The 27,152-nt window shown below is 46.3% G+C and overlaps 1 protein-coding gene across 1 annotated transcript; it reads left to right on the top strand.

Annotated features, from left to right (window-relative positions):
• Positions 1-7,174: 7,174 nt before the first annotated feature.
• On the top strand, positions 7,175-9,589 carry ID2 (inhibitor of DNA binding 2). Its single transcript, XM_058551847.1, has 3 exons — positions 7,175-7,645; positions 7,971-8,034; positions 8,825-9,589. Exons 1-2 carry the CDS (start codon positions 7,298-7,300, stop codon positions 8,025-8,027), a joined length of 405 nt encoding a protein of 134 aa, XP_058407830.1. The 5' UTR covers positions 7,175-7,297; the 3' UTR covers positions 8,028-8,034; positions 8,825-9,589.
• The last annotated feature ends 17,563 nt before the right edge of the window (positions 9,590-27,152 follow it).

Below are 27,152 nucleotides of genomic sequence, written 5' to 3'. Positions count from 1 at the left end.
TGCGAGAATCCCAACTGGAAAAACACAAAGAAATCCATGCCAAGATACATCATGGGCAAATTTCTGAAAACTAAAGACAAAGAAAGTTGGGAGAGAGAAGCAGCACCTTACCTATAGAGGAAAAAGCAATTCGAATGACAGCAGATTTCCCATCAGAAACCATGGTGGCCAGAAGGAAGTGGCACAACATGTCAAATGCTGAGAGAACAGAACTGCCAACCCAGAATTCTAGATCCAGCAAAAATATCCTTCAGGAATCAAGGGGAAAATGAGACCTTCTCAAGTGCAGGAAAACTAAGAGAACTTGTCACGAGCAAACCTACCCTAAAAGAATGTCTAAAGGACGCTCTTGCAACAGAAAGGAAATGATGAAAGAAAGAATACTGGAACATCAGCAAGGAAGAAAGAACAAGGGAAAAAGAAAAAATGGCATTAAAGATAAGAGACTGTTGGGGCCAGCCCGGTGGCGCAAGCGGTTAAGCGCGCACGTTCCACTGCGGCGGCCCGGGGTTCGCCAGTTCGGATCCCGGGTGCGCACCGACGCACCGCTTGTTAAGCCATGCTGTGGCGGCGTCCCATATAAAGTAGAGGGAGATGGGCATGGATGTTAGCCCAGGGCCAGTCTTCCTCAGCAAAAAGAGGAGGATTGGCATTGGATGTTAGCTCAGGGCTGGTCTTCCTCACAAAACAAAAACAAAAACAAAAAGATAAGAGACTGTCCATGTCCTCTTGAGTTTTCTAAAAACCAATGTATGGGTCCTCAAGAGGTCCAAGACGGCTTATTCTTACCCAATAGGCAAACTGCACCAACCCCAGGGTTGATTTAAGAGGCCAGTGGTTCCCTGATGCTCTCCGAGTATGGTCACTGCACCTCTTACATCAGCATCTCCACAAGATGCTGTTTCCTGGCTGCTCACCAAATGCCCTGGACCAGAACTGCTGGAGGTGGGCCCCAGGACTCTGCGTGTACAGGTGATTCTTACCTACACAAAGGTTTGAAAAGTCCTCGGATCTTAGTTAACCTTTTGTTAATAAAGGGTGAAGCTCAATCACTCAGCGTTAACTTCCGAGGAAGGTGACAATAAAGTGTTTACAAATTCCTGGCTCTGGGCAATCCAGCCCTTAGGATTGGAACAAATTTCAAGGCAAAAAAGTAGTCAATACCAACATGGGGTGAAGGTCACACCTCTGCATCCTCACAGGGTGTTGTCCTCAGGAGTGTGGGCCCACAGAGGAACCTGTCATCCATCTGTGCCTGTTTCCTCCTCTGTAAAATGGGAAAAGTCATTCCTAACTCATGGGGTCAAAGTGAAGAGCGAAACAGGTGAGCTGTGAACAGGCTTGCACAGGATTAGTTATTCCTAGCCCCTGTGAATGTTTAACCTCCCCTGAAAGAGGGGCATCCTGTTGCCCTTTTTTCTTTGAAATGGAATGTCTCTGTGTTCTTCACACTCTAAGCAGGCATGGTTAAAATAAAATGTACCACTTAATTCCCCCTGCCTGTCCGCTGGTCCCCCTGATGGGCAGCCCCGGCACTGAAACAGAGGATGCCTCTGATGCTGGGAAGATGGCAGGACCCCCGCAGAGCTGACCACGGATGCCCAGGGGCTGCTCCTCCAGAAGCCCCTACAGGTCCCAGCCGCTCGTGGGGTCCCCGCCGCTCATGGGGTCCCCACCACCCACCTCCCTGAGAATTCAGCCTTAGGTCTTGATTCCTCCCCTCAGACGCAATGACCGGCGACAGGCGGGTGGCTGGGAGCTGGCATAACCCTCCAGCTCAAAGACGTGTGGGCCAGGATGTGGAAGAGAAGGGGGTCAAACTATGTTACAAACAAAGTCTCTCCACCAGCCAACCTGAGAGGGCAGAGATTAGAACGACCCGCGCTGGCGCCGGCTTGGTGCCACCGGCGCCCGGGGCGATGGGCAGCGCCAGCCGCCGGGCTCAGGAAGGAGCAGCGCCCAAAGCGCTGCGGACTCAGGACGCGTGTCGCGTCCGGCCCGGGCCCCTGACCAGGCGGCCGGGCGCGGCGGGGTGGCTGCGCGTGGTGCGGGGCAGGCGGGTTCCTCCCCACTGAAGTCATGGACTTGGCGCGCGGCGTCGCGGCCGGCGCGCAAACGTGGCTCCGGCCAAAAAGTGAAAAAAAAAAAAAAAGCGCACAATGTGTTTCTTGTTAGAGACTCGCAAGCCGGGACCTCGGGTTTTGCTTTTGGTGCCACATTATAATATTAAGATGCAGTTTGATTCCGGACAAGCTCGCCCTTGGCGCTGGCTGGAGAGGGCTGCTGCGGATTCCCACGGACGCCGGTGGCCAGACCCGGCGGCCTGGGCGCTGCGCTCGGCCGCGGGGGGCGCAGGGCGGGCGGCGGCTGGGAGTCCCCGCTGTGACCCGGGCTCCCCGCGGGGACCGGACCCCGCGACGCGCGCCTGGGGGCAGCGCAGACACGGCGACGCCAGCCCCGCGCCCGCCAGTACGCGGGCGGCCCGGGATTGTTTTCCAAGACCTTATCTCTCGCTCAAGTTAATTTTCTTTTTTAATTTGGCGACCGGAACAAAAGTCACAGGAAAATCCTTTGTGAAAGCCAAACGCGGCCACAAATCGGGGCACTTCACAGCATTTGTAACTAAATATTTGCAGTGCTGGTAGTTAAATCGGCCCCTCCGCCAAACTACCCAAACTTTGCTTTCTTTGAACGGAGCTGAAAGGTGATCTCCCTACAAGATCAGACGGGTGAAAGCAATTGCATTTAGCACGGCCTTTTTCCTGATGCTCTGAGATCTCTGCGCAAGCAGGACCGCGCGAATCCTAGAAGGAATTAGGGCCGCGATCGCGGCGGGGCGGGGCGGGGCAGGGAGGACCGGGAAGCCATTGCAGGAGCTGCAGCGCTCTGTGAGTGCAATTTATTAGCTGTGCGCGACAAGAAGAGGTTAGGCAGGTCTTCAAAAATACCCGAAAGGAGAAAAATAAACATCCCCTTGTTTGCTTTCTGTGGCTTTGCTCATTTTCTTCCCCTCTCGTCGCCCCTCATCTGAGGTTGTTTTAAACCCGAATTCGGTTATCTGGTTTCAGGGCAAGGGCTCCCTCTTGCCAAGGTATTAAATAAACAAGTAAAGCAAAAACTTGAATCCTTATGTAATCCAGATGCTGTTTCCTCGAAAACCACAACAAACTCTGCTAAACCAGATAACAGGATCGGGAACAGTCGTGGCCCCCTCCCTCTCCCCCCGGTTTTAGGGCCAGCAGAGGACATCCACGTTCAAGAACTCCTCTCCAGGAGAGATGATAAATAATTGCTGCTAACACTCGAGCACCCTTGAGGGATCCGGATGCCATAAACTGTCCGGGAATGTTGGCATCTGGTTCTTAAAATGGAACTTTCCCTAGAGATACAGCCGGGACCGAGGAGGCGTCTGCGTCCGCGGGCTGCCTTGGAAGTTTCTGGCCTCTTGAGGTTCTCAGTAGAAAACGCAGATTTGGAAAGGGGCTCCCTCTGCCCGGCTTTGTAGTGGCACTGAGGACGCAGACACGGGTCCTCTGGGCGCAGAGGCTCGGAGCAGCGGCACCGGCTGCACATCCTCCCGCCTCCCCCGCCCCGGGGTGGGGCAGGGGAGGGTGTGGAAAAATCTGATGGTTTTTAGTGCAACCTCCAAGGGTTCTGAAGAGGAAGGCAGGGGTCAGTGGGGGGCGGGGGTGAGGGTCCTCCAAAGGTATTTTTAGGAGTCTGGCATCAAAGTCATCCCCGTGAGGATCGCGAGGATCCAAACGAATAAATAAATCTCGCTAAGATAGTGACCTTCTCCCCATCCGCCCTTCCCTCGCGCCAGCCCCGCCCTGAACGCCTCGGTTGCAAAAGCAAATAAAATAAAGCAAAACCTTTTGCTTTGGCAACCTCTAAGCCACATTACGCCTCCTTCTGCAAAAGGAAGATTTCTTTCTTCTCCCTCTCTTGGCTTTTTTTCTTCTCCCCCCGCCCCTCCCCCTTTTCTTTTCTTCTCTGTCGTCCTTCCTTCCCCCAAATCGCTCGAAACTTAAGACGTGCAGCGGCTGCAGGTGCGCGCGGGCCGGGCGGCCGGGCCGGGGCGAGCCTGGGACGGCCGGGCCTCGCAGGCATTGATCAGCTGGGCGCGCGCGCTGAGTGACGGCGCGGTTGCCATGGCAGCCGCCTGAGCGGCGCCGCGAGGACAAGGCTGCAGGGCGGCGTGAATGGGCGGCGTCACGCGCCTGGCGCCAGAGAGTCTGCTCCGGGGCTCCGGCTCCGGCCCCGCCGCGGCCTGGCCCGCGCGCCGCCGCCGCCGCCGCCGCCGCTGCCAATTCATCACCTGTCAGGGATCACTCGGGGGGTCACGGGCGGAATGGACACAGCTGTGAGAACAAAACCGGGGGGAAGAAAGGCGAGCGCTCCCAGTTGCGCCAGATGTGCAGGGAGGACCTTCAGCCTCCCCCCGCCCCCCGCAGGCTCCTCTGGGCCTCCCCCCACCCGCTGCATCACGCGGGGATTGCAAAGCCGGGCCCGGAGCTGCTTCTGATTATCGCGAGGGGCTGGACGCGCTGGGAGCCGCCGCCCGGCCTGGGATGGAGCCTGAGTGCGTGAGTGAACCCTGGAACCAGGTTCGGGGAACTTCCAGGGCTGGCGTGTGGCTTTAAATGGGGGGACCGTATCTCCACCCCCCGCCGGAAGCCCTTCACACCTTCCCACCACCCACGGATCTAGCAAATCCAGGGCCTTTTCTGCAGCTGGGACCATTTGAACTTTAGAGGCCTCAAATGCAAACCCACAGAGACACCAATTGACAGATTGTTTTCAGTGCCTTATAACTCACCCCAAAATGTTCCAACACCGTCTTCCCCACGAAAACATAATTTTAAAGGTAGTTTCATATTGGGCTTGCTGAGACAGACATACCAGTAACTCATGCCTTTTTTAAACCATTAACTTATACAGCCTCCTAATCTCCTTAAAATGATCTTTAGATGGATGTAAAACTGGGTAGCATGCCAATGGAATCGAATTCAGCGATCAGGCAGACTGGACTCTGACATGGCAGCTAAAGAAAGAAACACTAGAAAACTTTCACCATATTTAGCAATTTTAGTACATCAGGGTACAGAAATGACCATGGGAGAAGGTACTGCCTTAATCAACTTTGCAAGAGTGTAAAGTAATACCGCGCAACGCTCATTACGAACCAGCCCCGAGCCTAGCTGTTGGGATAATGAGGCTGGCACGGATGTTAACATACGGTGTCCTTGGAAAAAGCGAGGAATGCGTTAGTATCGCAGAGCTGCAATGTCCAAGAATCACAAGTAATAATTTGAGAATCCCAAAGATGTTTGTTTACATTGGCTATTATTGTAAAATAGTCAAAGTATAACATCATGAACCAAAATAGTGTCAAAACAAAATCTGTTCCACTGTGGCACGTATGTGACAGAAACACATGCACACAAAGTACATCAAGAGGCTCGAACTGTGAGGGACTCGGGTATTAAATCATTTCCAGACTTAATATCAGAGGAGAGGTTGTTAATTGAACACTGTGAGGAAAAGAGTTGCAGGCGGCATTTGCAGGGCCTTCCGTCCTCCGTAGACTTTTCTGCCGGACAGGAAACCATCCACCTCCATCCTCCAAACTGAAGCGGCTGGATTTTCTGAAAGCGACAGCCGCCTCAGCACCACCGACTCTGCCTCCCTCAACAGAAGCCCTGGGGCAGGCACAAGGCTGCAGCCAGTGTCAGAGACCGGCTGGCCCACCAGCTGAGGAATTAATCATTAATTGAAGGAAAAAATACTGTTTCTCCATTATTAAGCTTTGCTTTTTCTCCAGTTCTGCCCCCTTCCTTTTTCTGAAATGCAAAGGAGATGGAGATTGAGACAAAAAGTATGCAAGATACAAATACTACGTTTTCTGGGATCTTCTAGTTTATTATATTCTAGAGAACTATGATTTTAAAAACACATAACTAATTTACCGTGGTATTCGGTTAAGCTAGAATTTTGTGTGAATTAACTGAAAAGTATTTTACTAAATAGCTGCCAACTTTTTTTATTTAGAGGGCAGGAATGAGTTCTTAAAGATTTACAGCAAAAACAAAAAAACCTAGAGCTGCATCCAGTACTAGTGCTGAAAATATCCCAAACCTCATACATGACAGTTTTTTTAATGATGCCCATCGATGGCTGGGGCCACCTACCTGTCACCAAGCTTTAAAGGTACTGTAGGTGCTGGAATGTGACACTAGAAATCACGATGTGTGCATAATTAGTCACATTATTTTGCCACCTACACTGCAGGGCATCGACCAGCAGCCCCTCAAGGGCAGTGTATGTAAATGCCGTTTCAATATGCAAATTTTCCTAATAATTTCCGATTAATAGGATCATTATAATAGTCCTGCCCTGTTCTAGAAAAGGAACCCTGGAAATGCCCTGCCTCTCAGAGCTTCTTAAATATCACCACAGCTTCCAATAAGTACTCATTTTACTGAGTTTACAGTGATGCCTCCCGCTTTGCTCCGAGATGCAAGATCCCACACTAAACCTGCCTTGAATGCGCGCGTCGGTGGCTATTTTTTATACATATGTATCTTTTTCTTAAATTGAGAGACCAAACTCATTCTACAAACGTCACTTGTCAATGGCAAACTTATTTGCGTTTTCACTTTCTTCAGAAATGCTTTCTAACTTGATGACATTCCGTGGGTCCCAGTGAACGGTGGCTTTCTCTCTGCTGTGCTGAACTGGCCCGTGTCGCTGTGATTGTAGGGCTGCTGAGAGCTCCAAGGTGTGGAAGGCTTCGGTAGGGGACACCCTAGGGCGAGTGTCTTGCCTTGCCATTGGAATTGAAATTAAGATGCACGTTTAGATTCCCGGGGTCTCCCCACTCCCCGCAACCTCCTCCTGAGTCCCTCCACCCTTCCCCCTCCCTCTCTCCCTCACTCCCGCCCGGCGCCTACTGTACACTATTTACCACCCCAGCTGGGCTCGCGCCCGCCCCGCCCACCCCGCGGGGATTGGCTGCGAACGCGGAAGGACTGAGCGCTCGCCCCGCGCCCGCGCCCGCCAATAGGGGCGCCCGCCCGGCCTGATGGACGCGCGTCCTTCCACCAATGAGGACGCAAGGAGGCCGGATCGTGTGGCCCCGGCGAGGGCGGATAAAAGCCGCCCCGCCGGGCTCCCGGCTTCGTTCTCAGCCGAGCCCGGTGCCGAGCGTGAGAAGCTCCGCAGGCGGCGGTGGCAGCGGCGGCCTGAGCTTCAGGGCAGCTCGCTCCCTCCTGGTCTCTCGTTCCCCGCGGTCAGCATGAAAGCCTTCAGTCCAGTGAGGTCCGTTAGGAAAAACAGCCTTTCGGACCACAGCCTGGGCATCTCCCGGAGCAAAACCCCGGTGGACGACCCGATGAGCCTGCTGTACAACATGAACGACTGCTACTCCAAGCTCAAGGAGCTGGTGCCCAGCATCCCCCAGAACAAGAAGGTGAGCAAGATGGAAATCCTGCAGCACGTCATCGACTACATCTTGGACCTGCAGATCGCCCTGGACTCGCACCCCACTATTGTCAGCCTGCACCATCAGCGACCCGGGCAGAGCCAGGCGTCCAGGACGCCGCTGACCACCCTAAACACGGACATCAGCATCTTGTCCTTGCAGGTAAGACCGGCTCCGGTGTCCCTGCTCGCCGCCGCGCACCCCAGCGACCGCCTGGGCTGCCTTTAGCAGACCCATTGTCCAGGCGGCCGTAGTCGGTGACTTACCGAGGAGCTAATTAACTTTATTTTCTTACAAATCTGCTGTAGATTGAGCCGTGCGTGAAATTGCTGATAAGTTCTGACATGTTCATGCGTCTGTCTTTGAGTCTGAATTGTAGCATAGACGTGTTTAATGGAACTTGCTGTTTATGCACTACTTTTTAAAAAGGCCCTTTCTCCTTAAGATGGTCTAACATCTTGCCTTTTCTCCCCGTTCTCTCTCGCAGGCTTCTGAATTCCCTTCTGAGTTAATGTCAAATGACAGCAAAGCACTCTGTGGCTGAATAAATGGTGAGTGTTTGCTTGTGCCTCTTGGAGTGTGTGCGTGCGCGCGCGTGTTTTTTCATTTGTGTGCTCGAGTACTTGTGTTTCTGCAAAATTCTTGGTTTAGCAAATGAACGTGTACTTAGTTGTATTACACGTAGTACATTGTTTATGTGTACTAGACATGAAGGGGTTTCTAGCTCGGGTTACTCAAAATAACAGAACATTTTCTTTAAATAAAATAAAATAAATGATGCCAATAACTTTAATTATGAAGGTGGCGGAGGGAAATGTGTATTGGCTTCTGTCGCGCACGTAATGCCCTGGCTCCTTTCTACTACTGCTCTGGTACTAGGAGGTACTACCCTCCATATAATTAATCTTATCGCCACAAATTCCATAGGGATCCTCCTTCCCTAAAACTATAGCCCTCTGGGATTCGGCTAGCCGAGCATTGCTATCCTGTGCCTCAGACCCTGTGATGTGGGATTCCGGACTTTCCTATCTGTTAACGAAAGGGCTGTTTTCAATCAAATAATTGTTACAAGAAGCAGACTGGCGCCTGTGAGCACTGCTGCTGGAGATCCAAATAGAAGATTGCGTTGGGAAGTTTTTCCCTTGAGTCTCTGCTATTTTAATGTTTAATCTGCGCTGTCGAGGCCGAGAGTGTGTGTTGCATCTGGACGCCAGGGTTTGCCCAATCTTTGAGTGTTTGGTTAAATGTTCAAACTGTGGCTTCCTCCTGGCGCCGGCCTGCCCGCCTCTGCCCTTAGGTTACATTCTCCTAAACATGCCTTTCTCTCCCAATCTTTTGCAGGTGTTCACGACTTTTTTTTTTCTTTGCACAACAATAACAACAACAAATCCACAGGATCTTTTAAGGCGCTGAACTTATTTTTCAACCATTTCACAAGGACAACAACAAGTTGAATGGACCTTTTTAAAAAATGGAAGGAAAACTAAGAATGATCATCTTCCCCAGTGTGTTCTGTGACCTGGACTGTGATATTAGTTATTTATGAAAAAGACTTTTAAATGCCCTTTCTGCAGTTGGAAGGTTTTCTTTATATACTATTCCCACCATGGGGAGCGAAAACATTAAAATCACAAGGAATTGCCCAATTTAAGCAGACTTTGCCTTTTTTCAAAGGTGGAGCGTGAATACCAGAAGGATCCAGTATTCAGTTACTTAAATGAAGTCTTTTGGTCAGAAATTACCTTTTTTGACTCGAGCCTACTGAATGCTGTGTATATATTTATATATAAATATATATATATTGAGTGAAACCTTGTGAACTCTTTAATTAGAGTTTTCTTGTATAGTGGCAGAGATGTATATTTCTGCATACAAAGTGTAATGATGTACTTATTCATGCTAAACTTTTTATAAAAGTTTAGTTGTAAACTTAACCCTTTTATACAAAATAAATCAAGTGTGTTTATTGAATGGTGATTGCCTGCTTTATTTCAGAGGACCAGTGCTTTGATTTTTATTATGCTATGTTATAACTGAATCCAAATAAATACCAGTTCAAATTCATGTAGACTGTATAAGATTATAATAAAACACGTCTGAAGTCAATACCGGAATTCTGAATGATTTTTGAGATCTCTCTCTCTCCCCCCATTTTATTTAACCCTTCTTCATCCCTTCCGCCACCCCTCAAGCCTGGCAACTCGTGCAGAGAATCTCCTCGGATGTGTGGTCAGGGCTAGCGCTTTGGGGCAAAGGGCTGCTGCCAATTTTTAGGAGAGCTGACAGCGGCTGGAAAGGCTCTAAACACAGAAGTTTCTCTTAGTCCGTCAGGGAAGAATTAGTTCCGTGCTTTGGGGGTGAATTTCAAACCAAGGAGTTGCTGTGATGGGGACTCCTAGGAGTTCCATCATTCGGAAAAAACGTGGAGTCTGGAAGGACTACCTGTCAGTAGGTGTTAGGACACTTCTGGGGTAAATGAAACTGCTTGTTGATCAGAAGAGAAAAGGCTTCATAGAACTCAGAACATGATTTGAGGTTTAGGGGAAGGGCAAGAAGCCTCCCGGGTGTCACTGTTTGCTCCGAGTGACCGTTTGCCCGTGGGAACTGAGTTCCCAGGCCGCCGCAGGCTTCGTCTGTACCTCACCCAGCCTCAGGGAGACAGGGCGTGGGCCAGGCCTCCTTTCCAGAACAGGTCTCTCCTACATCGCCCTTCACCCTTGACTGCGCCCCTGGACTGCCCAGGGAAGGCAGAGCGAGAGCGAGAGGAGAGGCCTGCGAAGTCAGAGAGAAAGTGTCCAGCGCGCTACTTCCACTGCCGCCCTCAGAGGCAACGTTTGGACCCTGCTTTAAAATGTGTAGCTGGTAATACGGATAGGTGTATTTATATTACACTCTCACCTTGGACGACGCTTCCCTAGGCGAGTGAGGGTGGGGGCGGGAGGTTCCGGAAGGCCGGCCCGAGGCGGACCGGAACCGGAGAAGGCAGGGGGGCAGGCGGGTGCGGATGAGTGTCTCACCTGGGGCCACTTGCTCAGGCCCAGCCGAGCAGGTGTTTGGGTGGCGCCGCCGAGTCTGCCCTGGCGGCGGCGGCGGCGTTTCCGGCGCTGACACGGAATCCATCACCGCGGAGCGCGGCCCGCGGGTGGAGGGCGGCCTCGGGCTCTCGGCCGAAGCTGCCGGGGTCCTGCGCCCTCGGCGGCCGGCCCGGCCCGAGACCCTCTCTCCTCCGGGGCGGGGGTCAAGGAGCGCGGTCCGGGCAGCTCTGGACACAACGCGCGGCCAGCCCATCATCAGCGGCGCCCGGCCCCGCGCCCGGCCCCGCACCCGCGCCGCGGACACCCTCAGCGTCCGCAGATGAGCACGTGCGCCGACACCGACGCAGTACCCAGGGCCGTCGTTGTTGTTGAATATCTTATCCCCAGGGAAGCGGGATCTGGCTGCAGCACCTGGGCAGGACGGGCCATCCCCACGCAGGCCGCCCTTCGGACCTGTCACCTGACGTCTCGGCCACCTGTTGTCAGCCCGCCCAGCGCCCTGCACGACAGGCCACCTTGCGCGGGCCTGGGCCCGGCGGGGCGAGAGCGGAAGCCCAAGGACAAGTCGCTGGCCCGCCCCCGTCCTTCCCTCTGCGGACGGCGGGGCAGGGGCGCAGACACCAGCCCCTGGTCGCACCCCCCTCGGTGACCCGCGCGTGGTCTGCTCGGTTGGGCGAGGGGATCTGACCCGGACCGCTCCTTGGCTTTCCGGGGAAAGCCGTGCGAGAAGGGCGGGGCCCTTTCGAGCACCTACGGGCACCGTTTGCAACGTCTGGACGACGACCCAGAGTAACAGCAGCGTCAAGGAAAGGTGGCACCTTTCCGAGGGGACTTCTCGCGGCAGAGCCCGGGCAGCCCTGCTGCATCCGGCTGGTGGAGGCCGCGCGCCACCTGCTGGCCGGCGCGAGGAAGGCGGCGCGCGAGGCGGCGCGGGTCCTCGTGGGCAGCGGGCTTGGGCGCCTGGAATCCGAGGGGGGACCAGCCAGAGCATTAGGAGAAAACGCCGCGGAGCTACAACCTTTGGAAAATGAATGATGATGTCATGAAAAAGTACTTCTCTAGCATGTGTACAATCGTTTCCACATATAAATCTTATTTCATCTTTACCACTTTGTAACCTGGGATCTACCACCAACTTTACACTCTGCGCTGTACTGGATTTTAATAAAAGTGTCAGACGTGATCACCAGCCTCAGAGAGATTGTAATTGGATTGTGGAAAAAATGAATTGTGAAGTCAAATGAAAGCCAGAACGTTTTCCCTTCTCTTTCCTTAAGTTTCTGTTTAATTTTATTTTTTCCAAAAGGCTTAGTAACATTAACCAGGACCTCCAACGTTTTGTTAAAGACTAGGGGTGAGAGTGGGTATCCTTGTGTTATTCCAGATCTTAAGGAGAATAGGTCGAACTTTCTCCAGTGTGCATGACCTGGCTCTAGGATTTGGTTTGTAGTATATAGTCCTTATCAATTTTAGGAAGAACCCTTTAATTGTTAGGTGTTGCTTTGTTTTGTTTTAGAATTTTAAATCATAATTTGGGGGGGAATTTGGTAAAATATTTTCACTGTAGTGATTTTTTTCTCTAGTATATTACACTGATTTTTCTGATGTGAACTAGCCTTGCATTTCTGCGATAAATTCTACTTGAACGTGATGTATTACTTTTTATACACACTGTTGGATTCTGTTAGCCAGTATCTTACTTGGAATTTTGGAGAATGAAACGGAGCTGTGTTTTCTTTCCTGTGCTGTCCCTGTCTGGTTTGGGAATCAAGGTCACACTAACCTCAAACAACAAATGTGCAGGTCAGTTTACATTTGATTCTGGTTCTCAAAGCCATGGGTAAATCCTCGGAAGTACGCAGACATGTGGGCTCTCTATTCTACAGAAACTGGACTCAGAGAGGTGAAGTGAGTGACTAAAGGTGCACAGCAGTCAGTGGACAGCTTACCTCAGTGCAGTGTTTTCCTGGAATGGAGAAGGGGCTTCTGAGGAGAGGAGGAGATGTCGGATTTAATAGGAAATAGCATTCTTGTCAATAAAAGGCTGTTTCATGGAGGTTTTTTAAATTCAAGGGTAATTATTTATGGGGATCTCCACAGCTCAGGACTACCCGCGTCCCCGTCAGCCTGACTCACCACACCCCCTTCCAGTTTCTGATGCACCCTGCTGTGGAAAGCCGCCTCCAGGCTCTGAGTTTCTTTCTGGATGACGGTTCTGCTGAAGCCTTGAGTGTCTTTCTGTTTCATCATAAAGATAATTTGAGACACAGGCAGCAAGATTTGTTGAGAAGCTTAACAGCAAGTATTTTGTTTAGTGCCAACTACTGAAGGAGGCCCTATGAGTCCCAACCTGCACTGCAGGAACGTCAGGGCACTCTGTAGAGGAGACGGAGAAAGAGAACTGAAAATCAGAAGGTGGCAGTCCTGAGTGAGGGTGCCAAGCTCAGCAATCCAGGGGCATAGGCCCAACAGAAATTAGAGAAAGGGTGTTGCAATCATGAGCAGCAGGACATTGTAACTGAGATCACCATGCAGGACCCTGCAATCTCAGTTAAAGTATAGACTAGAAAAAAAAATACTCACTATCCCAGGAAGATCATAGGGAAGCCTATCTGTCAGCCTGAGCTCAGGATGGGAAGGAAAAATTTCCCTTGAAAGTTCATAGCCATTGATCTGCCCTGATGGGGAATGGAAGTTCAAATATGTACTACCCAGTTAGTTTAAGAAATTCTAATGCTGATAAATTAACATAAAAATGAATTCCTGGCTGGTGATGCCCCTGCGGTGTTTGGCAGTAGCAAATGCAAACCTTCTCTGGAGAGAGGAGCCCTCAATACAGACCATGCAAAATTTTCATATTTAAGGGCTTGCTGAAAGTAAGTTACAATTTAAATTTTTTTTTAAACCACTGGAAAACAATTTCCATGAAAGAAGGAATCAGTAGATACAATGAAGAGAAAGATTAGAACCAAAGACCTATAAAGGCTATAGAGTAAGGATGACTAAAATGGTTAAAGAAATCAAAGAACTAATTGAAAACATCAGAAAATCACAAGATATAGTTATTGAAATTGAAAACTCAATGAAAAGGTGAAAGCCCAGATTAAAAACTACTGCAGCACTTCTCTGCACTAACAATGAACAATCTGAAAAGGAAATTAAGAAAACAATTCTCTTAACAATAGCATAAAAAAAAATAAAATACTTAGGAATTAAGCAAAGAGGTAAAAGACTTGTACAATGAAAACTACAAAACATCACTGAAAGAAATTAAAAAAGACAAATGGAAAGACATACCATGCTCATGAATTTCAGAACTTAATATTGTTAAAATGTCAGTACCACCCAAAGTGATCTACAGATTCAATGCAATCCCTGTCAAACTCCCAATGATATGTTTTGCAGAAATAAAAAAAATCTATCCCCAAATCCATATAAAATCTTAAGGGACCCCAAATAGATAAACAATCTTGAAAAAGAACAAAGTTGGAGGACTCATTCTTCCTCATTTCAAAATTTACTCTAAAGTTACAGTAATCAAAACAGTGTGGTACTAGCATAAAGATAGACATATTGACCGATGGAATAGACTAGAGAATCCAGAAATAAACCCTCACATATATGGTCAAGTGATTTTCAACAGGGATGCTAAGACCATTCAACAGAGAAAGAATAGTCTTTTCAATATACGGTGCTGGGAAAACTAGAGATCCACATGCAAAAGAATGAAGTTGGACCCTTCTCTAACACCATATACAAAAATTAACTCAAAATACATCAAAGACCTAAATGTAACAGCTAAAACTATAAAAACACTTAGAAGAAAACATATGGCATAAGCTTCACTGATTGGATTTGGCAATAATTTCTTGGATATGACACCAAAGGCACAGGCAACAAAAATAAAAATAGACAGATTGGACTTCATGACAATTTAAAACTTTGTGCATCAATGGACACTATCAACAGAGTGAAAAGGCAACCTATGGAATGGGAGAAAACATTTGCAAATCATATATCTGCTAAGGGATTAATATCCAAAATATACAGAAGACTCCTAAAACTCAACCACAGAAGAACAACCCGATTCAAAAATGGGCAAAGACTTGAAAGACATTTCTCCAAAGAAGATATATGAATGGCCAATAAGCACATGAAGAGATGCTCAACATCACTAATCATTAGGGAAATGCAAATCAAAACCACAATGAGATATCACTGCACATCCATTAGGACGGCTACTATCAAAAAAAAAAAAAAAAACAGAAAACAACAAGTGTTGGTGAGGATGTGGAGAAGTTAGAACATTTGTACACTGTTAGTGAGAATGTAAAATGACACAGCCACTATGGAAAACAGTATGGCAGCTCCTCAAATAATTAAAAAGTAGAATTACCATATGTTCCAGCAATTCCACTTCTGGGTATATACCCAAAAGAATTGAAGGAGGGTCTCAAAGAGATATTTATATACCCATTTTCATAGCAGCATTATTCACAATAGCTAAAACGTGGAAGCAACACGTGTCCATCAACAGATGAACAGATAAACAAAAGGTGGTACATACGTATAATGGACTATTATTCAGCTTTAAGAAGAAAGGAAATTCTGACATATGCTATAACACGGGTGAACCTTGAGGACATTATGCTAAATGAAATATGCCAGACACAAAAGGACAAACACAGTGTGATTCCACTTATATGAGGTACTTAGAGTAGTCAAAATCATAGAGACAGGAAGTAGAAGGGTGAGCACCAGGGGCTGAGGGGGAGGGGAGAAGGGGGAATTATTGTTTAATGGGTATAAAGTTTCAGTTTTGCAAGATGAAAAGAGTTCTGAAGATGGATGGTGGTGATGGTTGCACAAAAATATGAACGTACTGCATACACTGAACTGTACACTTAAAAATAGTCAAGATGGTAAATTTTATGTTATGTATATTTTACCACAATAAAAAAAAATTTCTTTTCAGGCTACTAGAGAGAGAATTAGTGAACTGCGAGGTGGATCTGAGGAAATAACCCAGAATACAGCACATAGAGATAAAGATATCACAGATATGAAATCAAGGTAGGAGACACAGAGGATAGAATGAGAAAGTCCAACACATCAGGCAGACTTACTGAAGGTTGTGGGGATGGAGGGGAGTACGTTGCAGTGAGCAAGCAACTTAATCTTGAACATTAGACATGTCTAAATACAGACCAGCCTTCAGGCAAGCTAACAGGCCACACACACATATGTCCTAAAAATGGAGAAGAAGTCCAACCACACAGGACAAAGAGTTCACAGATGAAGTGATACAATGGCCTTTAAACATGCAAAAAGAAGGTTAGTTTCATTCATCATAGATAAGTGCAAATGGAAACTACTTGAGATACCAGTTCTCACCGAGCAGAGGGACGAAAGTCCAAGAGTGATAGTGTCCTCTGTTGACAAGGCTGTGGGGAAACAGTCTTGTGTGTTGTTGATGATAAAATGCTACAACCCCTGTGCGGTGGAATTGGACAACATCTAGCAAAACTACATACGCATTCGCTCTTTCACCCGGCTGTCCCACTCCTAGGAAGCTCTCCCAAAGTCACACTTGCAAAAATACGAAATAATACATGCTCCAAGTTCATGGATTCAGCGTTATTTTGGATAGTGAATGATTGGAAACAACCCAAATGTCCATCAGTAGGGCTGGCAGGGATATGTGTGGTACCCGCATAGCGATGTATTGTGAAGAGGAAGAGCTCTCTACCCTGGCGGGGCTTTCCAGGGCATCGTGTCGAGTGAAGAGAGCATAATGCAGAGCAGTGTATGTAACGTGCTAACTTTTGTGTCAGAAGGAAAGTATAATATGCACGTATAGATTCATATTTGTTTATATTTGCAGAGAAATAAACTGGGAGGATAAACCAAGAATCAATAAAATGGTGATCAAGGGGGGAGCGATAGAAAGGATGGAGAAGGTGGTGGAATTGTGATGTTTCTAAATGTATCTTGTTATATAGTTTTGATTTAGAGATATATAAATGTTTTTTAAAAATTAAAGAAAAAAGCATTATATAAATTTTTAAAAGTAATGGAAACAAATGGATCTCATTGTATCTCAAGTTGGTGACAACCCACATGGAGAAAAGAATCATGCCAACTGACTTCAGAACACAGTAGTTTTACTGTACATTCTTGGTGGATATGTTTTTTTTTTTAAAGATTTATTTATTTATTTTCCCCCCAAAGCCCCAGTAGATAGTTGTATGTCATAGCTGCACATCCTTCCAGTTGCTGTATGTGGGACGCGGCCTCAGCATGGCCGGAGAAGCGGTGTGTTGGTGCGTACCCGGAATCCGAACCCGGGCCGCCAGCATCAGAGAGCGCACACTTAACCGCTAAGCCACGGGGCCGGCCCTCAGTGGATATGTTCTAAGGACAAAAAAAACTGCAAAGAAATCATAAACTTCATTTAGGTGTCACATTGTTAGTAATAAAATTGATATTGTTATTTTTAAACTATTAATTGTATGTTGTAAGTAAGCAAAGAAGTACTTATCTTAATGTCATTAGGAACCAAGATTTCCAGTGTAAGAGAACTGGATGCAAGTATAAAGTTAAAGAAGTAATAGCCCAGAAATCTTATATTTGAACTGAAAATATCAGTTTAAACTCATTTTCCTCTTAAAAAATATGTCTTTCTAGCTTTCCACTGACAATGCCTAGAAGCAATGACAACTTGGCATTACTACACTTGCACCAGTTTTAATCTCTGATACCGTTAACCACTGGAAGTGACCAGGGTTCCTTGGAGAAATGGCTGGTTTCCAGTCCAGGATAGGAAGTAAAAATAAAAATAAATGGCAGACAAAAATAAAATAAAACTCTTTGGATCCCAATGGAGGTTTCTAGGGCACTAACTCATTCTAAAAATGGATAATTAAAGGGAAATAATAAAGCATTTATCCTGCCTTTCCAGTATGAGCTATATTTCAGAGAACCATGAGAGAAAGATAAAATGAGAAAACCACCATTTTGCAGTCCCTACTGTAACGGTGACTGTAATGACAAAGGTAGTGACTGCAGTGTGGTAACAAAGGTAGGTGCTGATTCCGCAGTGGTCGTCAATGTTCAGCAACACTGATAAGGTGACACTTGATGGGGAATTTTATAACGAAATGATCGGGCTGTTTATAAGGAAATGGTTACTTGAACCTATGGGTCAGTCACTAAAAATCTGGACAACTGACCATTAGCTGCCTCCTGGCGTGCTACAGTCAGAAGTACACAGCATCACTCATGAAGTGTTTTTAGGAAAAAATTTTTTTAAATAACCCAATTTGGGGGCCGGCCCCCAAATTGGCACAGTGGTTAAGTTCGGCACACTCCACTTCGGCAGCCTGGGTTCATGGGTTTGGATCCCAGGCATGGACCTACACCACTCATCAAGCCATGCTGTGGTGGCATCCCACGTACAAAATGGAGGAAGACTGGCACAGATGTTAACTCAGGGCCAATCCTCTTCAAGCAAAAAGAGGAGGATTGGCAACGGATATTAGCTCAGGGCCAATCTTCCTCAGCAAAAAATAAATAAATAAATAACCTAATTTGAAATAACATAAAGCCTTTAGATCTAATGTCTCTGGGAAACAGGGGAGAGCAAGTGGAATGACACCACACGGAGGCAGCAGACAAGTCCAGGATGGGGACTTCCTACAGGACAACCCACCCAGCTCTGTCAACACGTCAAAGGTATTAAAGGGGCTGGGGGTGGGAGGTGAGGATGAGGGGAGAGTTGTCCTTGGTGAAGACAACTTAAAGAGACGTAAGAACTATAACAGCCAAATACAATGAATGGGCCGTGTTTGGACTCCTAAACTCTGAAAGGACGATTGTTTTAGACAATCGTCTAAATTAGTTTGAAAATTAGTCAGAGAAATCTGCATGAGGACTAGGCATCAGATGACATTAAAGAATTATTTTTGTTAGATGTGAAATTGTTATTATGTTATATAAGAAAATGACCCTGCTTTTTAAGATGCATGCTGAAGTATTTACAGATGAAGTGACATGATGTTTAGTATTTGCTTTAAAATAATCCAAGAGAAAAGGGGGCTAAGGACAGAGGATACAGGCACAGAAAAATGCTGCTAGTGTCACAGTGCAGTGATGGGCACATGGCTGTTCTTTGTATTTGGAAATATTCATGATAAGTTAGAAAAAGACGATGCCATGTCTACCCCAGCATACAGACTGTCCTGGACGCTTCTCCAACCGTTCTAGCCTCCCGCCGTGTTGCTTGGCACCCTTGTTCTCTCCCTCGAGATTTACCTTGACCTGGAGAGCAGCTAAACTCTCTTCCCTCGCCTGGCTCAGCTGCCTTTGCACCCGCTGAGAGAGACGCCGCTCTGCGCACAAGAACCCCTGTTGTGTGTCTCGCCATTTGGCGGCAAAGAAAAATATGAGGCCTAGAAACGTGCTCCCGTCCTCCCCTCTTCTCCCCACTGTCATGAGCAGAAGAGAACAGTGCGTGTATTTCCAGCAATATGAGTATGCTATCCTTTTAGAAGATGGTCTTAGTTTCAAGTAATTTTCTACCTAGAGACAATGCTGTAAATTTTATTTTATAACTATAGTCTTCTAAATAAGTTTCATCAGTTCTGAAAGAAAGTTCTTAAAAACTCACACATTCCTTCAAATGTTTTATGTCTCAAAAAATCCTACAGAAGCACCGCAAGCAAGGAAAAAGGAAAGGCCATTCTTGATGTTCTAATTTTACCGTATTTTGCCCAAGTCTACCAGCGGAAAAAATACTCATAAAAAATGTCAACTGAAACTCTAATCCCCTAAAGTAAAATATTTAAAGGAGTGAAAAATCTCAAATTTAAATTTAATCCAAACTGGATGAGTCAATCCAATTTAAAAATGTCTTGACTAGGAAAGAACTTTCTGGAGAAGTTTGTCAAGCCCTGGTTTTGTACCTGCAATGACTTCTGAGAATCATCCTAACACACATATGCACCCTGGAGTACTATCCCCGCCAACTCCATTTCATGAAGAAGCAACTCCAAATCACATAGGGACAGGCAATGCCATAGCAGGACGTGTTCTACGCATTATTTTCATCGGCTATTCTAGTGTCTGTGGGAACAGACATTCCACCCTAGTAAGCCGCTTCTGCCAAAACAAGGAGACACTTCTCTCCAGGGAACCATCTCTGATGTGCCGATGGGGTTACATTTATTTACTAATTTGTTTATTCCACAAACATTTATTGGATGCCTACCATGTGCCAGACATCGTTCCAGGTAGTACTGCAGACGCAGCAAATCAAACAGACGAGGACCCCTGCCCTGGAGCTCGCCTTCTGGCAGGAGAGACAGATCACAAACAAATAAGTTCTGTTGTCTGTGAGAGTGTAAGTGTATGAAGAGAACTAAAGCAGGGAAGGCGAGGGGGCCGCAAGGTGGGCCAGGTGTGGCGTTCTTGTCTCTCTGCTCCACGCCCACCCCGCCACCCTCACCTCTGCGGGGCAGGCTCTCTGCAGGCTGGGGACCCTGGGTTAGGATGGCCAGTAGGGGCGAGAGAGGCCACCTGCAGGTACAGGAGCTGCCGCTTCCTGGGGGCTTCCTGGAGGTTCCCAGAAGCCCCACCCCAGCCCTTCTTCACCCTGGCCTTCCTGAGGCAGCACTGGATCCAGGTTATGGTCTCTCCAACACCCCAGGAGCCAGCCCTACCACTGCCCTCCTGCATACTCCAGCCGAGCGGCACCCCGCTTCATAAGATCCGGGGCCCAGGCCCAGGGAACCCTCCTCCCGCTCAGAGATCCCCGCACCAGTGAGGGGCACCCCTCCTCAGAAGGCCTACAGGGCCTCCACCTCAAAGGTTCCGAGTGTTAATAATTCCAGCCTTTTCCTTGGTGCCCTCAGCCCAGGGATGGAAATGCTTCCTGCAGTCACTAACTTCCTAATACCTCAGAGTTCTTGCGCTTTCTCAGTTACCTAGTTAACACTTTCCACCTGGTTCACACTTTCATTCTCTTTGTTAAAGCTCCTGACTGGGCCCTGACAGGTACACCAGGCTCTTCAGCCCCTCAGCCCCTCCATGTGACATGAAACCGTACTGCTCAGAGGAGGTACTCCACAGGCTCCCAAGCCTTGGATTTAAAAGAGAATTTTAGTTATATGTTAGTTCTATATTGCTGCACAATAAAGTCCCCCAAAACTTAGTATCTTAAGACAACAAACCTTTCTTACCTTGCGTGGTTTCTGAGGGGCAGGAATCGGGAGTGGCTTAGTTGGGTTCAGGCTCAGCGTCTCTCACCTTAAGGCTTAACTACACCCCAGAATCGGCTTCCAGACTCACTCCCATGAGTGCTGGCGGGCCTCTGTTCCTCACCAGCTGTTGGTCAAAGGTCTTAAGTTCCTTGACACAGGGGCCTCTCCAGAGGCTGCTCACAACATGGCAGCTGGCTTCCCCCAGAGTGAGGCAGAGAGAGAATGTTCAAGACAAAAGCTGCTGTCTTTTACAACCTAATCTCGGAAGTGACGTACCACCACTCTCGGTCACTCAAACCAACTCTGGTACAACAGAAGGAGACCACAAGAGTGTGGGGGTGTGAACACCAGGAGACAGGGATCACTGGGGCCATCTTGAAGGGTGGCTACACAAGGTCTTTTTATTAAGAACTTCGAGTTGTGGGGTGGAGTGGGATCAGGGCCAGCCTGGGTGTCCTGATTCCTTTGCTGCTGGTGAAAATCAAGAGACCCCACGATCTGAGCAGGAGCTGTAATCCATAGGTCCTACAAGTAGGAAAAGGCTAACTTCCTACTGCAGGCACCATTTTAGAAGCTCTTTGGAAACATTTGGTGGAAATGGCAGGGATAATTTGGGCTGTGTGACTCCTCCAGGCATATCTTGCTTTGTCACTAAAACTCTCAGTTTAGGAATTATGCTGGCATTTCCTCCAGCTGCTGAGATGTCTAGATGTCAATGGTTTATGTAGGTCTTTTCTAGTTATAGCCAATATATTTCAAACATTAACTAGACCAGAATTGACTTGGTTTTTTAACCCAAGAAAAAAATAGCATATTAACTAACCACATATCGTAGAACATCATAATTCATTAGATCATTTTACTTTTCCCAAATATGACTCCCAGCTGATTACATACTGGGCTATAAGTGGAAACTTGAACTGAGGTAAATAATATTCCCACTTCTACAATGGGAAGGATAATTTTGGCATATCTGAAAGATTAGATAAATAGATGATAGACAGATTCATAGATAGAAAACCATACTATTAAATATGTTGGACTTGAAAAAATTATTCTAATAATAAATGGAATATCAAGGTATAACAGCCAAGGATAAAAATCAGGAGTTCTTCCCGCTCTTCCCCACCCCCACCCCACCCCACCCCACCCCAGTTATAATATGTATGCAGCTTGTCCGGGAGTAAGTAGTTTAATTACTAGAAACATATTACACACAACTGATCGTGTTCTTCAGTCTCACCAGTGAAGGTGACACCCTTCAAGTCCAAGGGATTGGTTGAAGTGAATAAAAGGGCCAAAGTTCTGCAAATGTTGCAAGTGGCCCTTGGGCCATTTCCACACGTTTATACACAGGAAGGTGGCAGCTTTTGTGTGGATCTGAATAGATAAAGATGAGGGACTTGAATCCTAAACCTTATGTTGATATGTAATCTGAAAATAGTATATATCGAAGATTTTTATACACTTCAACATTTTCTGTGGAAGGCCTTTACATTCTTAGTTATAGGCAAGGACCCAAGTTTTCTGAGATTCCATAGCCAAATCATCAGTGAAATAGAAGGAAAAAAAAAATCCTCCTGGAAGCCATATGCAAGAGAGAGATGGTGACAGTGTCTTAAAAGAAAGCCATTTCTATTTTTTACATCTTTTTCACTATAGTAAGGGTGTAAGTTTTAACTGACATTTTCCAACTAAGTAAAAATCATTCCGGGGGAAAAGAAATGGAGGTAATTACGTACCAAAAGTACATTGAAGGCTTCAATGTTGAGGGAAAATATCTACTTGATTTCAAATATTGTCAACCAAGACGGTTTCCTGCTCCACGATGACCTCACGGGAGCCATGTGGAACGCAGAGCTCATGAAGCCCGAGGAAGAGGAGCGGCTGCAAGTGCTTTACCCTTGGTGCTGCCACCGCGGAAGGTGTGGACAGGCACTTGCTCTGACTAGCTCTCAGTCTCACCAGAAGCAAAGCAAGGGACCCTTTCACCTCCATCACGCTGTCTGTAACTCTTCTCCCGCCCTGGATGATGAACAGTTCTCTAAAGCCAGGCTGGGGTGCAGCCAGCATGTAGCAGAGCTATTTTTCCATCTGTTTTCTGCCATGATGGAATCAGGGGAGAGCATTGATTTGTCTTCCTGATCCCTGTAGTGAGCTGTGGCAGTTTGTGTTTTCCAAAAAATGGCTGAAAAAATGTTTCCGGTCCCACGTGATCTTCTAGAACCTTGCCACTCAGGCAATAAGAGGCGGAGTCTGTCTCCTGCCCTTGAACCTGGGCTGGACTTTGTGAATGCAGTAGAATTGATGCTCTGTGATTTCCAAGGCTAGGTCACAAAAGATGATACACTTCTGCCTGGTTCTCTCTCTCAATCTCAGGACATTCACCCTTGGTACATAGCTGCCATTTTGTGAGGAAGCCCAAGCTTCAGCAAAAGACCGTGTCTAGGGGTTGCCACCCACAGCTGCCATCCCAGCCAACACCACGTCACCCACCAGACATGTGAGTGAGAAAGCCTTTGAGACACCTCCAGCCCCCGCCACCCTCTGACCACAACTGCAGGCAAGACCCTGAGCAAGAACGCCTGGCTGAGCCCAGTCAACCTCAAAACTGTAAGAAAAATACATATAAAAATATATATTTAATATAAGATATAATTGTTGCTGTTTTATGCCATTCGGTTTGGGTTTATTTCTTACATAGCAATTAATAACCTGAACGTGGTCTGAAAAGGTAAGACCTCACACAGTTTACGAATTATAATCTTCAAGTATTTTTGTGTCATCTCCTTAAAGGAATTTGAAAAACCATTTATCTGCTCACACATTTTTAATTTGCCATCTAAAATTTTTGCTGTAAGTTTAAATTGCACACAAAATTGTTACATTATTCTCTTACGTGCATCAATGGGAATATCAGTGCCATTCGATAGCCGTAATGACCCATGTTTAAAATACAGGAACCATTTTTCTTTAGGAGTCAAAAATTTCACATTGTTTCTTTTTCTCCCTGAACTAGTGTTTCTATCCCGCTTCCCTCACAAAATTTTATTCTAATGTAATATATGTTGGCATTTGAAAATCATTTATTTATCACCCTATTATGCCTTTCTGCAAAAAGAATATATATATGCGCATACATATATATTGAAATTATAAATGTCTTTGTTTCCAGCTATCACAAATTATTCTTCAACACAAAATTTTTTATAGACATTAAGATAATATTTTACAGGAAATAAGTCTTTTAACGAGATGGGTAAGACCGTTTTTTAATTATTTTATGTATCCATGGAGGAATACTACTTTTGCATACATGAGCCAGAGTTCAGCATGAATTTTAATCCCTGTATTTTTATTTATGTAGATTTAAGTGCCAAGAAACCTCACTCACATAAATAAGTAGTTAGAATTGGAAACAGTTTCGATAGAGCAATGTCATTGATTTTCTTCTTCCAAGTTATATGCTGGAAATTGCATAGCAATTCACTATCAAACTTTATTTTTAGTATTCTATCCCATGACGACTCGGTTGCATCTAGCTTCCATGTTGTTGGTAGCAAAGAATTGGAAATCACTTGGCTTGAACATTTTGTTCCCCAGAACATTTTCTGGGGAACAAAAGAAGGAGGAGGGGCTTTAGAAGGCCACTTGAAGACTTTCAGCCAACCTTTCATTTTTCATCCCACTTTCACCTCTGCCTCTGGGGGGTGTCCCAAGGCTGCCAGGGCCTTTGAGGGCCTTTGAGAGCCCTGCACATCAACTCTCTTCTCTTTAGGGGCCCTGGGCAAGCATCCGGGATACAGCTTGTTTCTCTGCTAAGTCGCTTACCACGCCTCCCTCTGCTTTCTAGACTACCATATTTGTTGAGCCCTCTCACCTGCTGCCATCTCCCTGCGCTCTTTGTCCTTGCAGGTTGACGCGTCAGGATGGAGAGGAAAGAGACGCATATGATCATTCTCCCCTCCTTAACTGCTACTGAAGTAATTAGTTACCGGAAAGTGCAAGCACTTAGACTTCCCCAAATCAGTGTCTTACACTCTAAAGACGAGCCTTGGGTTGCTCTCCTCTTCTGGAAATCTTTTAAACAGGAATATCATTGTTTTTTGAATATGCTCAATAATGGATTTGTTTTATTAAAATTTCCAAAAGTCATTTGGAGGAAAGGCCTTAATTAAGCAAGGCCCTTTACTGGATGTTCTATGGAACACCGTCCTACACATGGCTCGGGGGAGAAAGGGTTCAGGGTAGGATATATTTGGAAGAGACTGCATACCATTTTCTCTTCTTGGAGTTTCAAAATATACATGAAAGTTCTAATAAATTATGTAACAAAGAAACCTCTTTGATTGGATTTTCTAAATTCATTGGACCACAGATTTGGTTTCTTGTGTAACACCTGCTAACAACCCCACATAACTGGTCTTCACAGAACATCCCAAGGGAAAGGCTGAACTAAGTGATAAACCTGGTAACAGATTTTGGTCAGAAACTGATCAGAAAGCTCCCTTTCAACTGGGTCCTGGCTGTGGTGAGGCCAGCAGACCCCTTCAACTTTCTGCCTTAGGAAGCATCCTATGGACCTTCAGCATGTGTGCATGGTGGATGATGTGATGGACGGACTTCTGACCTCCAGGTCTGAACAATCCTGAGGATGGCAGAGACAAAGCAACATGCTCTTCCTGTGTGATTTTGACCTGTGCGCTTTGGGGGATGTTGGGAATGTTGTAATTTTCCAGTGTAAACTTTGACATTTTGTTTCCGGGTCGCAGAGAAAACACCACCTTCATCACCAATTACTGTCTTCCTCAAATTTGTGCTATTTTTGTCCAGTTTCCTTTGAAAGACCAGAACAAATGCTTTGATTTCTCCACTTGTCACTCAAATTCACGATACAGATTTTAAAAAGTTTTACCTTGTGTTCAAGTTGTCCTTGAGAATACATGATTCGCTCTTAAGTTACCTCTTCTCCCAGTACTTGTCACATTGCTAGAATCTCAGCTCCTACCTTTCTCATTCATGTAAGTAACTGACTGTTCACCTGGACGGTCATTGACATGTTCTATACGGTGTTTAATTTTCAAGGCCCCACTCTCACTTTTGATGTCACTTCATTCCAATCAAATCCCTGTCTATGTATTTACATTTTACATGAAAACTTGATTTCACATAAACTTGATATTCTTTGCTCCAGTAATGGTCAATTCCTTTTAAGCCAATGCATAATAATACATTCTTCTATTTTTTAAGGCTGCTAGAAGATTGATTTAGACAATGTTGAGAGTAATGCTGCTGCAAGTCAAAACAAGTTGCAATGTGTTGCAATTTGAGTCTGATTTTTTTTTTTGGTGAGAAAAATTGGCCCTGAGCTAACATCTGTGCCAGTCTTCTTCCACTTTGTATGTGGGATGCCACCACAGCATGGCTTGATGAGCGTTGTGTAGGTCTGCACCTGGGATCCGAACTGGCAAACCCCAGGGCGCTGAAGCAAAGTGCATGAACCTGACTAGTACACCACCGGGCTGGCCCCCTTGAGTATGATTCTTTAATTTACACAGTAGGAGTGTTAGACTTGAATCTTTTAAGGTCTTTTTGGAGACCTCTGTGCTTCTGTATGTTGCTAAGCTTAGGACTCTTCTGTTTCCATAAGTTATACAAGGATAATCACCTAAGAATTCCTTAAATTTATCTAAAATTTTTTAGATTTGATTATTTTTCAACTTATTGCAGCTCTTTCAGTAATAAATTCTGTTAATTTGCTACCCACCAAGTTCAATTTTGACCCTTGGCCCAGTGCCTTGCATAGAGCAGTGGCTGCATGCTTAAGGGCACAAATCGACACTCCCTTGGGTTGTGATGTTTCTAAGCTTTAAGGGATACCCCAGACAATTGCATTTCAATCAATAGAAGATATTGTGCCAAGAAGCTACAGCATTTCAGCATGAGAGGAAGACAGGAGTACATACCTGGACATAGGAGGAAGTGAGGACAAACTCACAAAAATAAGGACCATCTGTGAATTTAGTTCCCTGAAGATCTTTGTAATATTCAGGAAATACTAGGTAAGTGGACAACTTTAGCTTAGAAATCGATTTGCACAGGAGTAAACTGGGGCCATATTTTGAAGGGCCTTGAATGTCCATCAAAGAATTGGATACTTTGAGTGATGGGAGAGTCATCACCACCACTATTGAGTGGGAAATGATGAGCTCTGCTTTTTCAGAGGCTCCGTCAGCATTTGTGTGCAGACTGGAATGCAGAGGTGGGAGGCAGGTGATGGTAATGACCAGATTCAAGGTAGAGGGACCCTGAAGGGATGGTCTGGAGAGACACTACAGAGAAGAGCTAAGAGCTTAGTGACTGATGGGATGAGAG

Source organism: Diceros bicornis, chromosome 12, assembly GCF_020826845.1.
Source record: "Diceros bicornis minor isolate mBicDic1 chromosome 12, mDicBic1.mat.cur, whole genome shotgun sequence".
NCBI lineage: Eukaryota > Metazoa > Chordata > Mammalia > Perissodactyla > Rhinocerotidae > Diceros > Diceros bicornis.
The sequence above is the reverse complement of the archived record's forward strand: the minus strand, read 5'-3'. Positions and strand labels throughout refer to the sequence as shown.

Bases quoted from the DNA above. Each gene is read 5' to 3' on its own strand.
- ID2 (XM_058551847.1), top strand. From the start codon at position 7,298: ATGAAAGCCTTCAGTCCAGTGAGGTCCGTTAGGAAAAACAGCCTTTCG. The intron at 7,646-7,970 runs GTAAGACCGGCT...TCTCTCTCGCAG, and splicing joins TCAGCATCTTGTCCTTGCAG to GCTTCTGAATTCCCTTCTGA.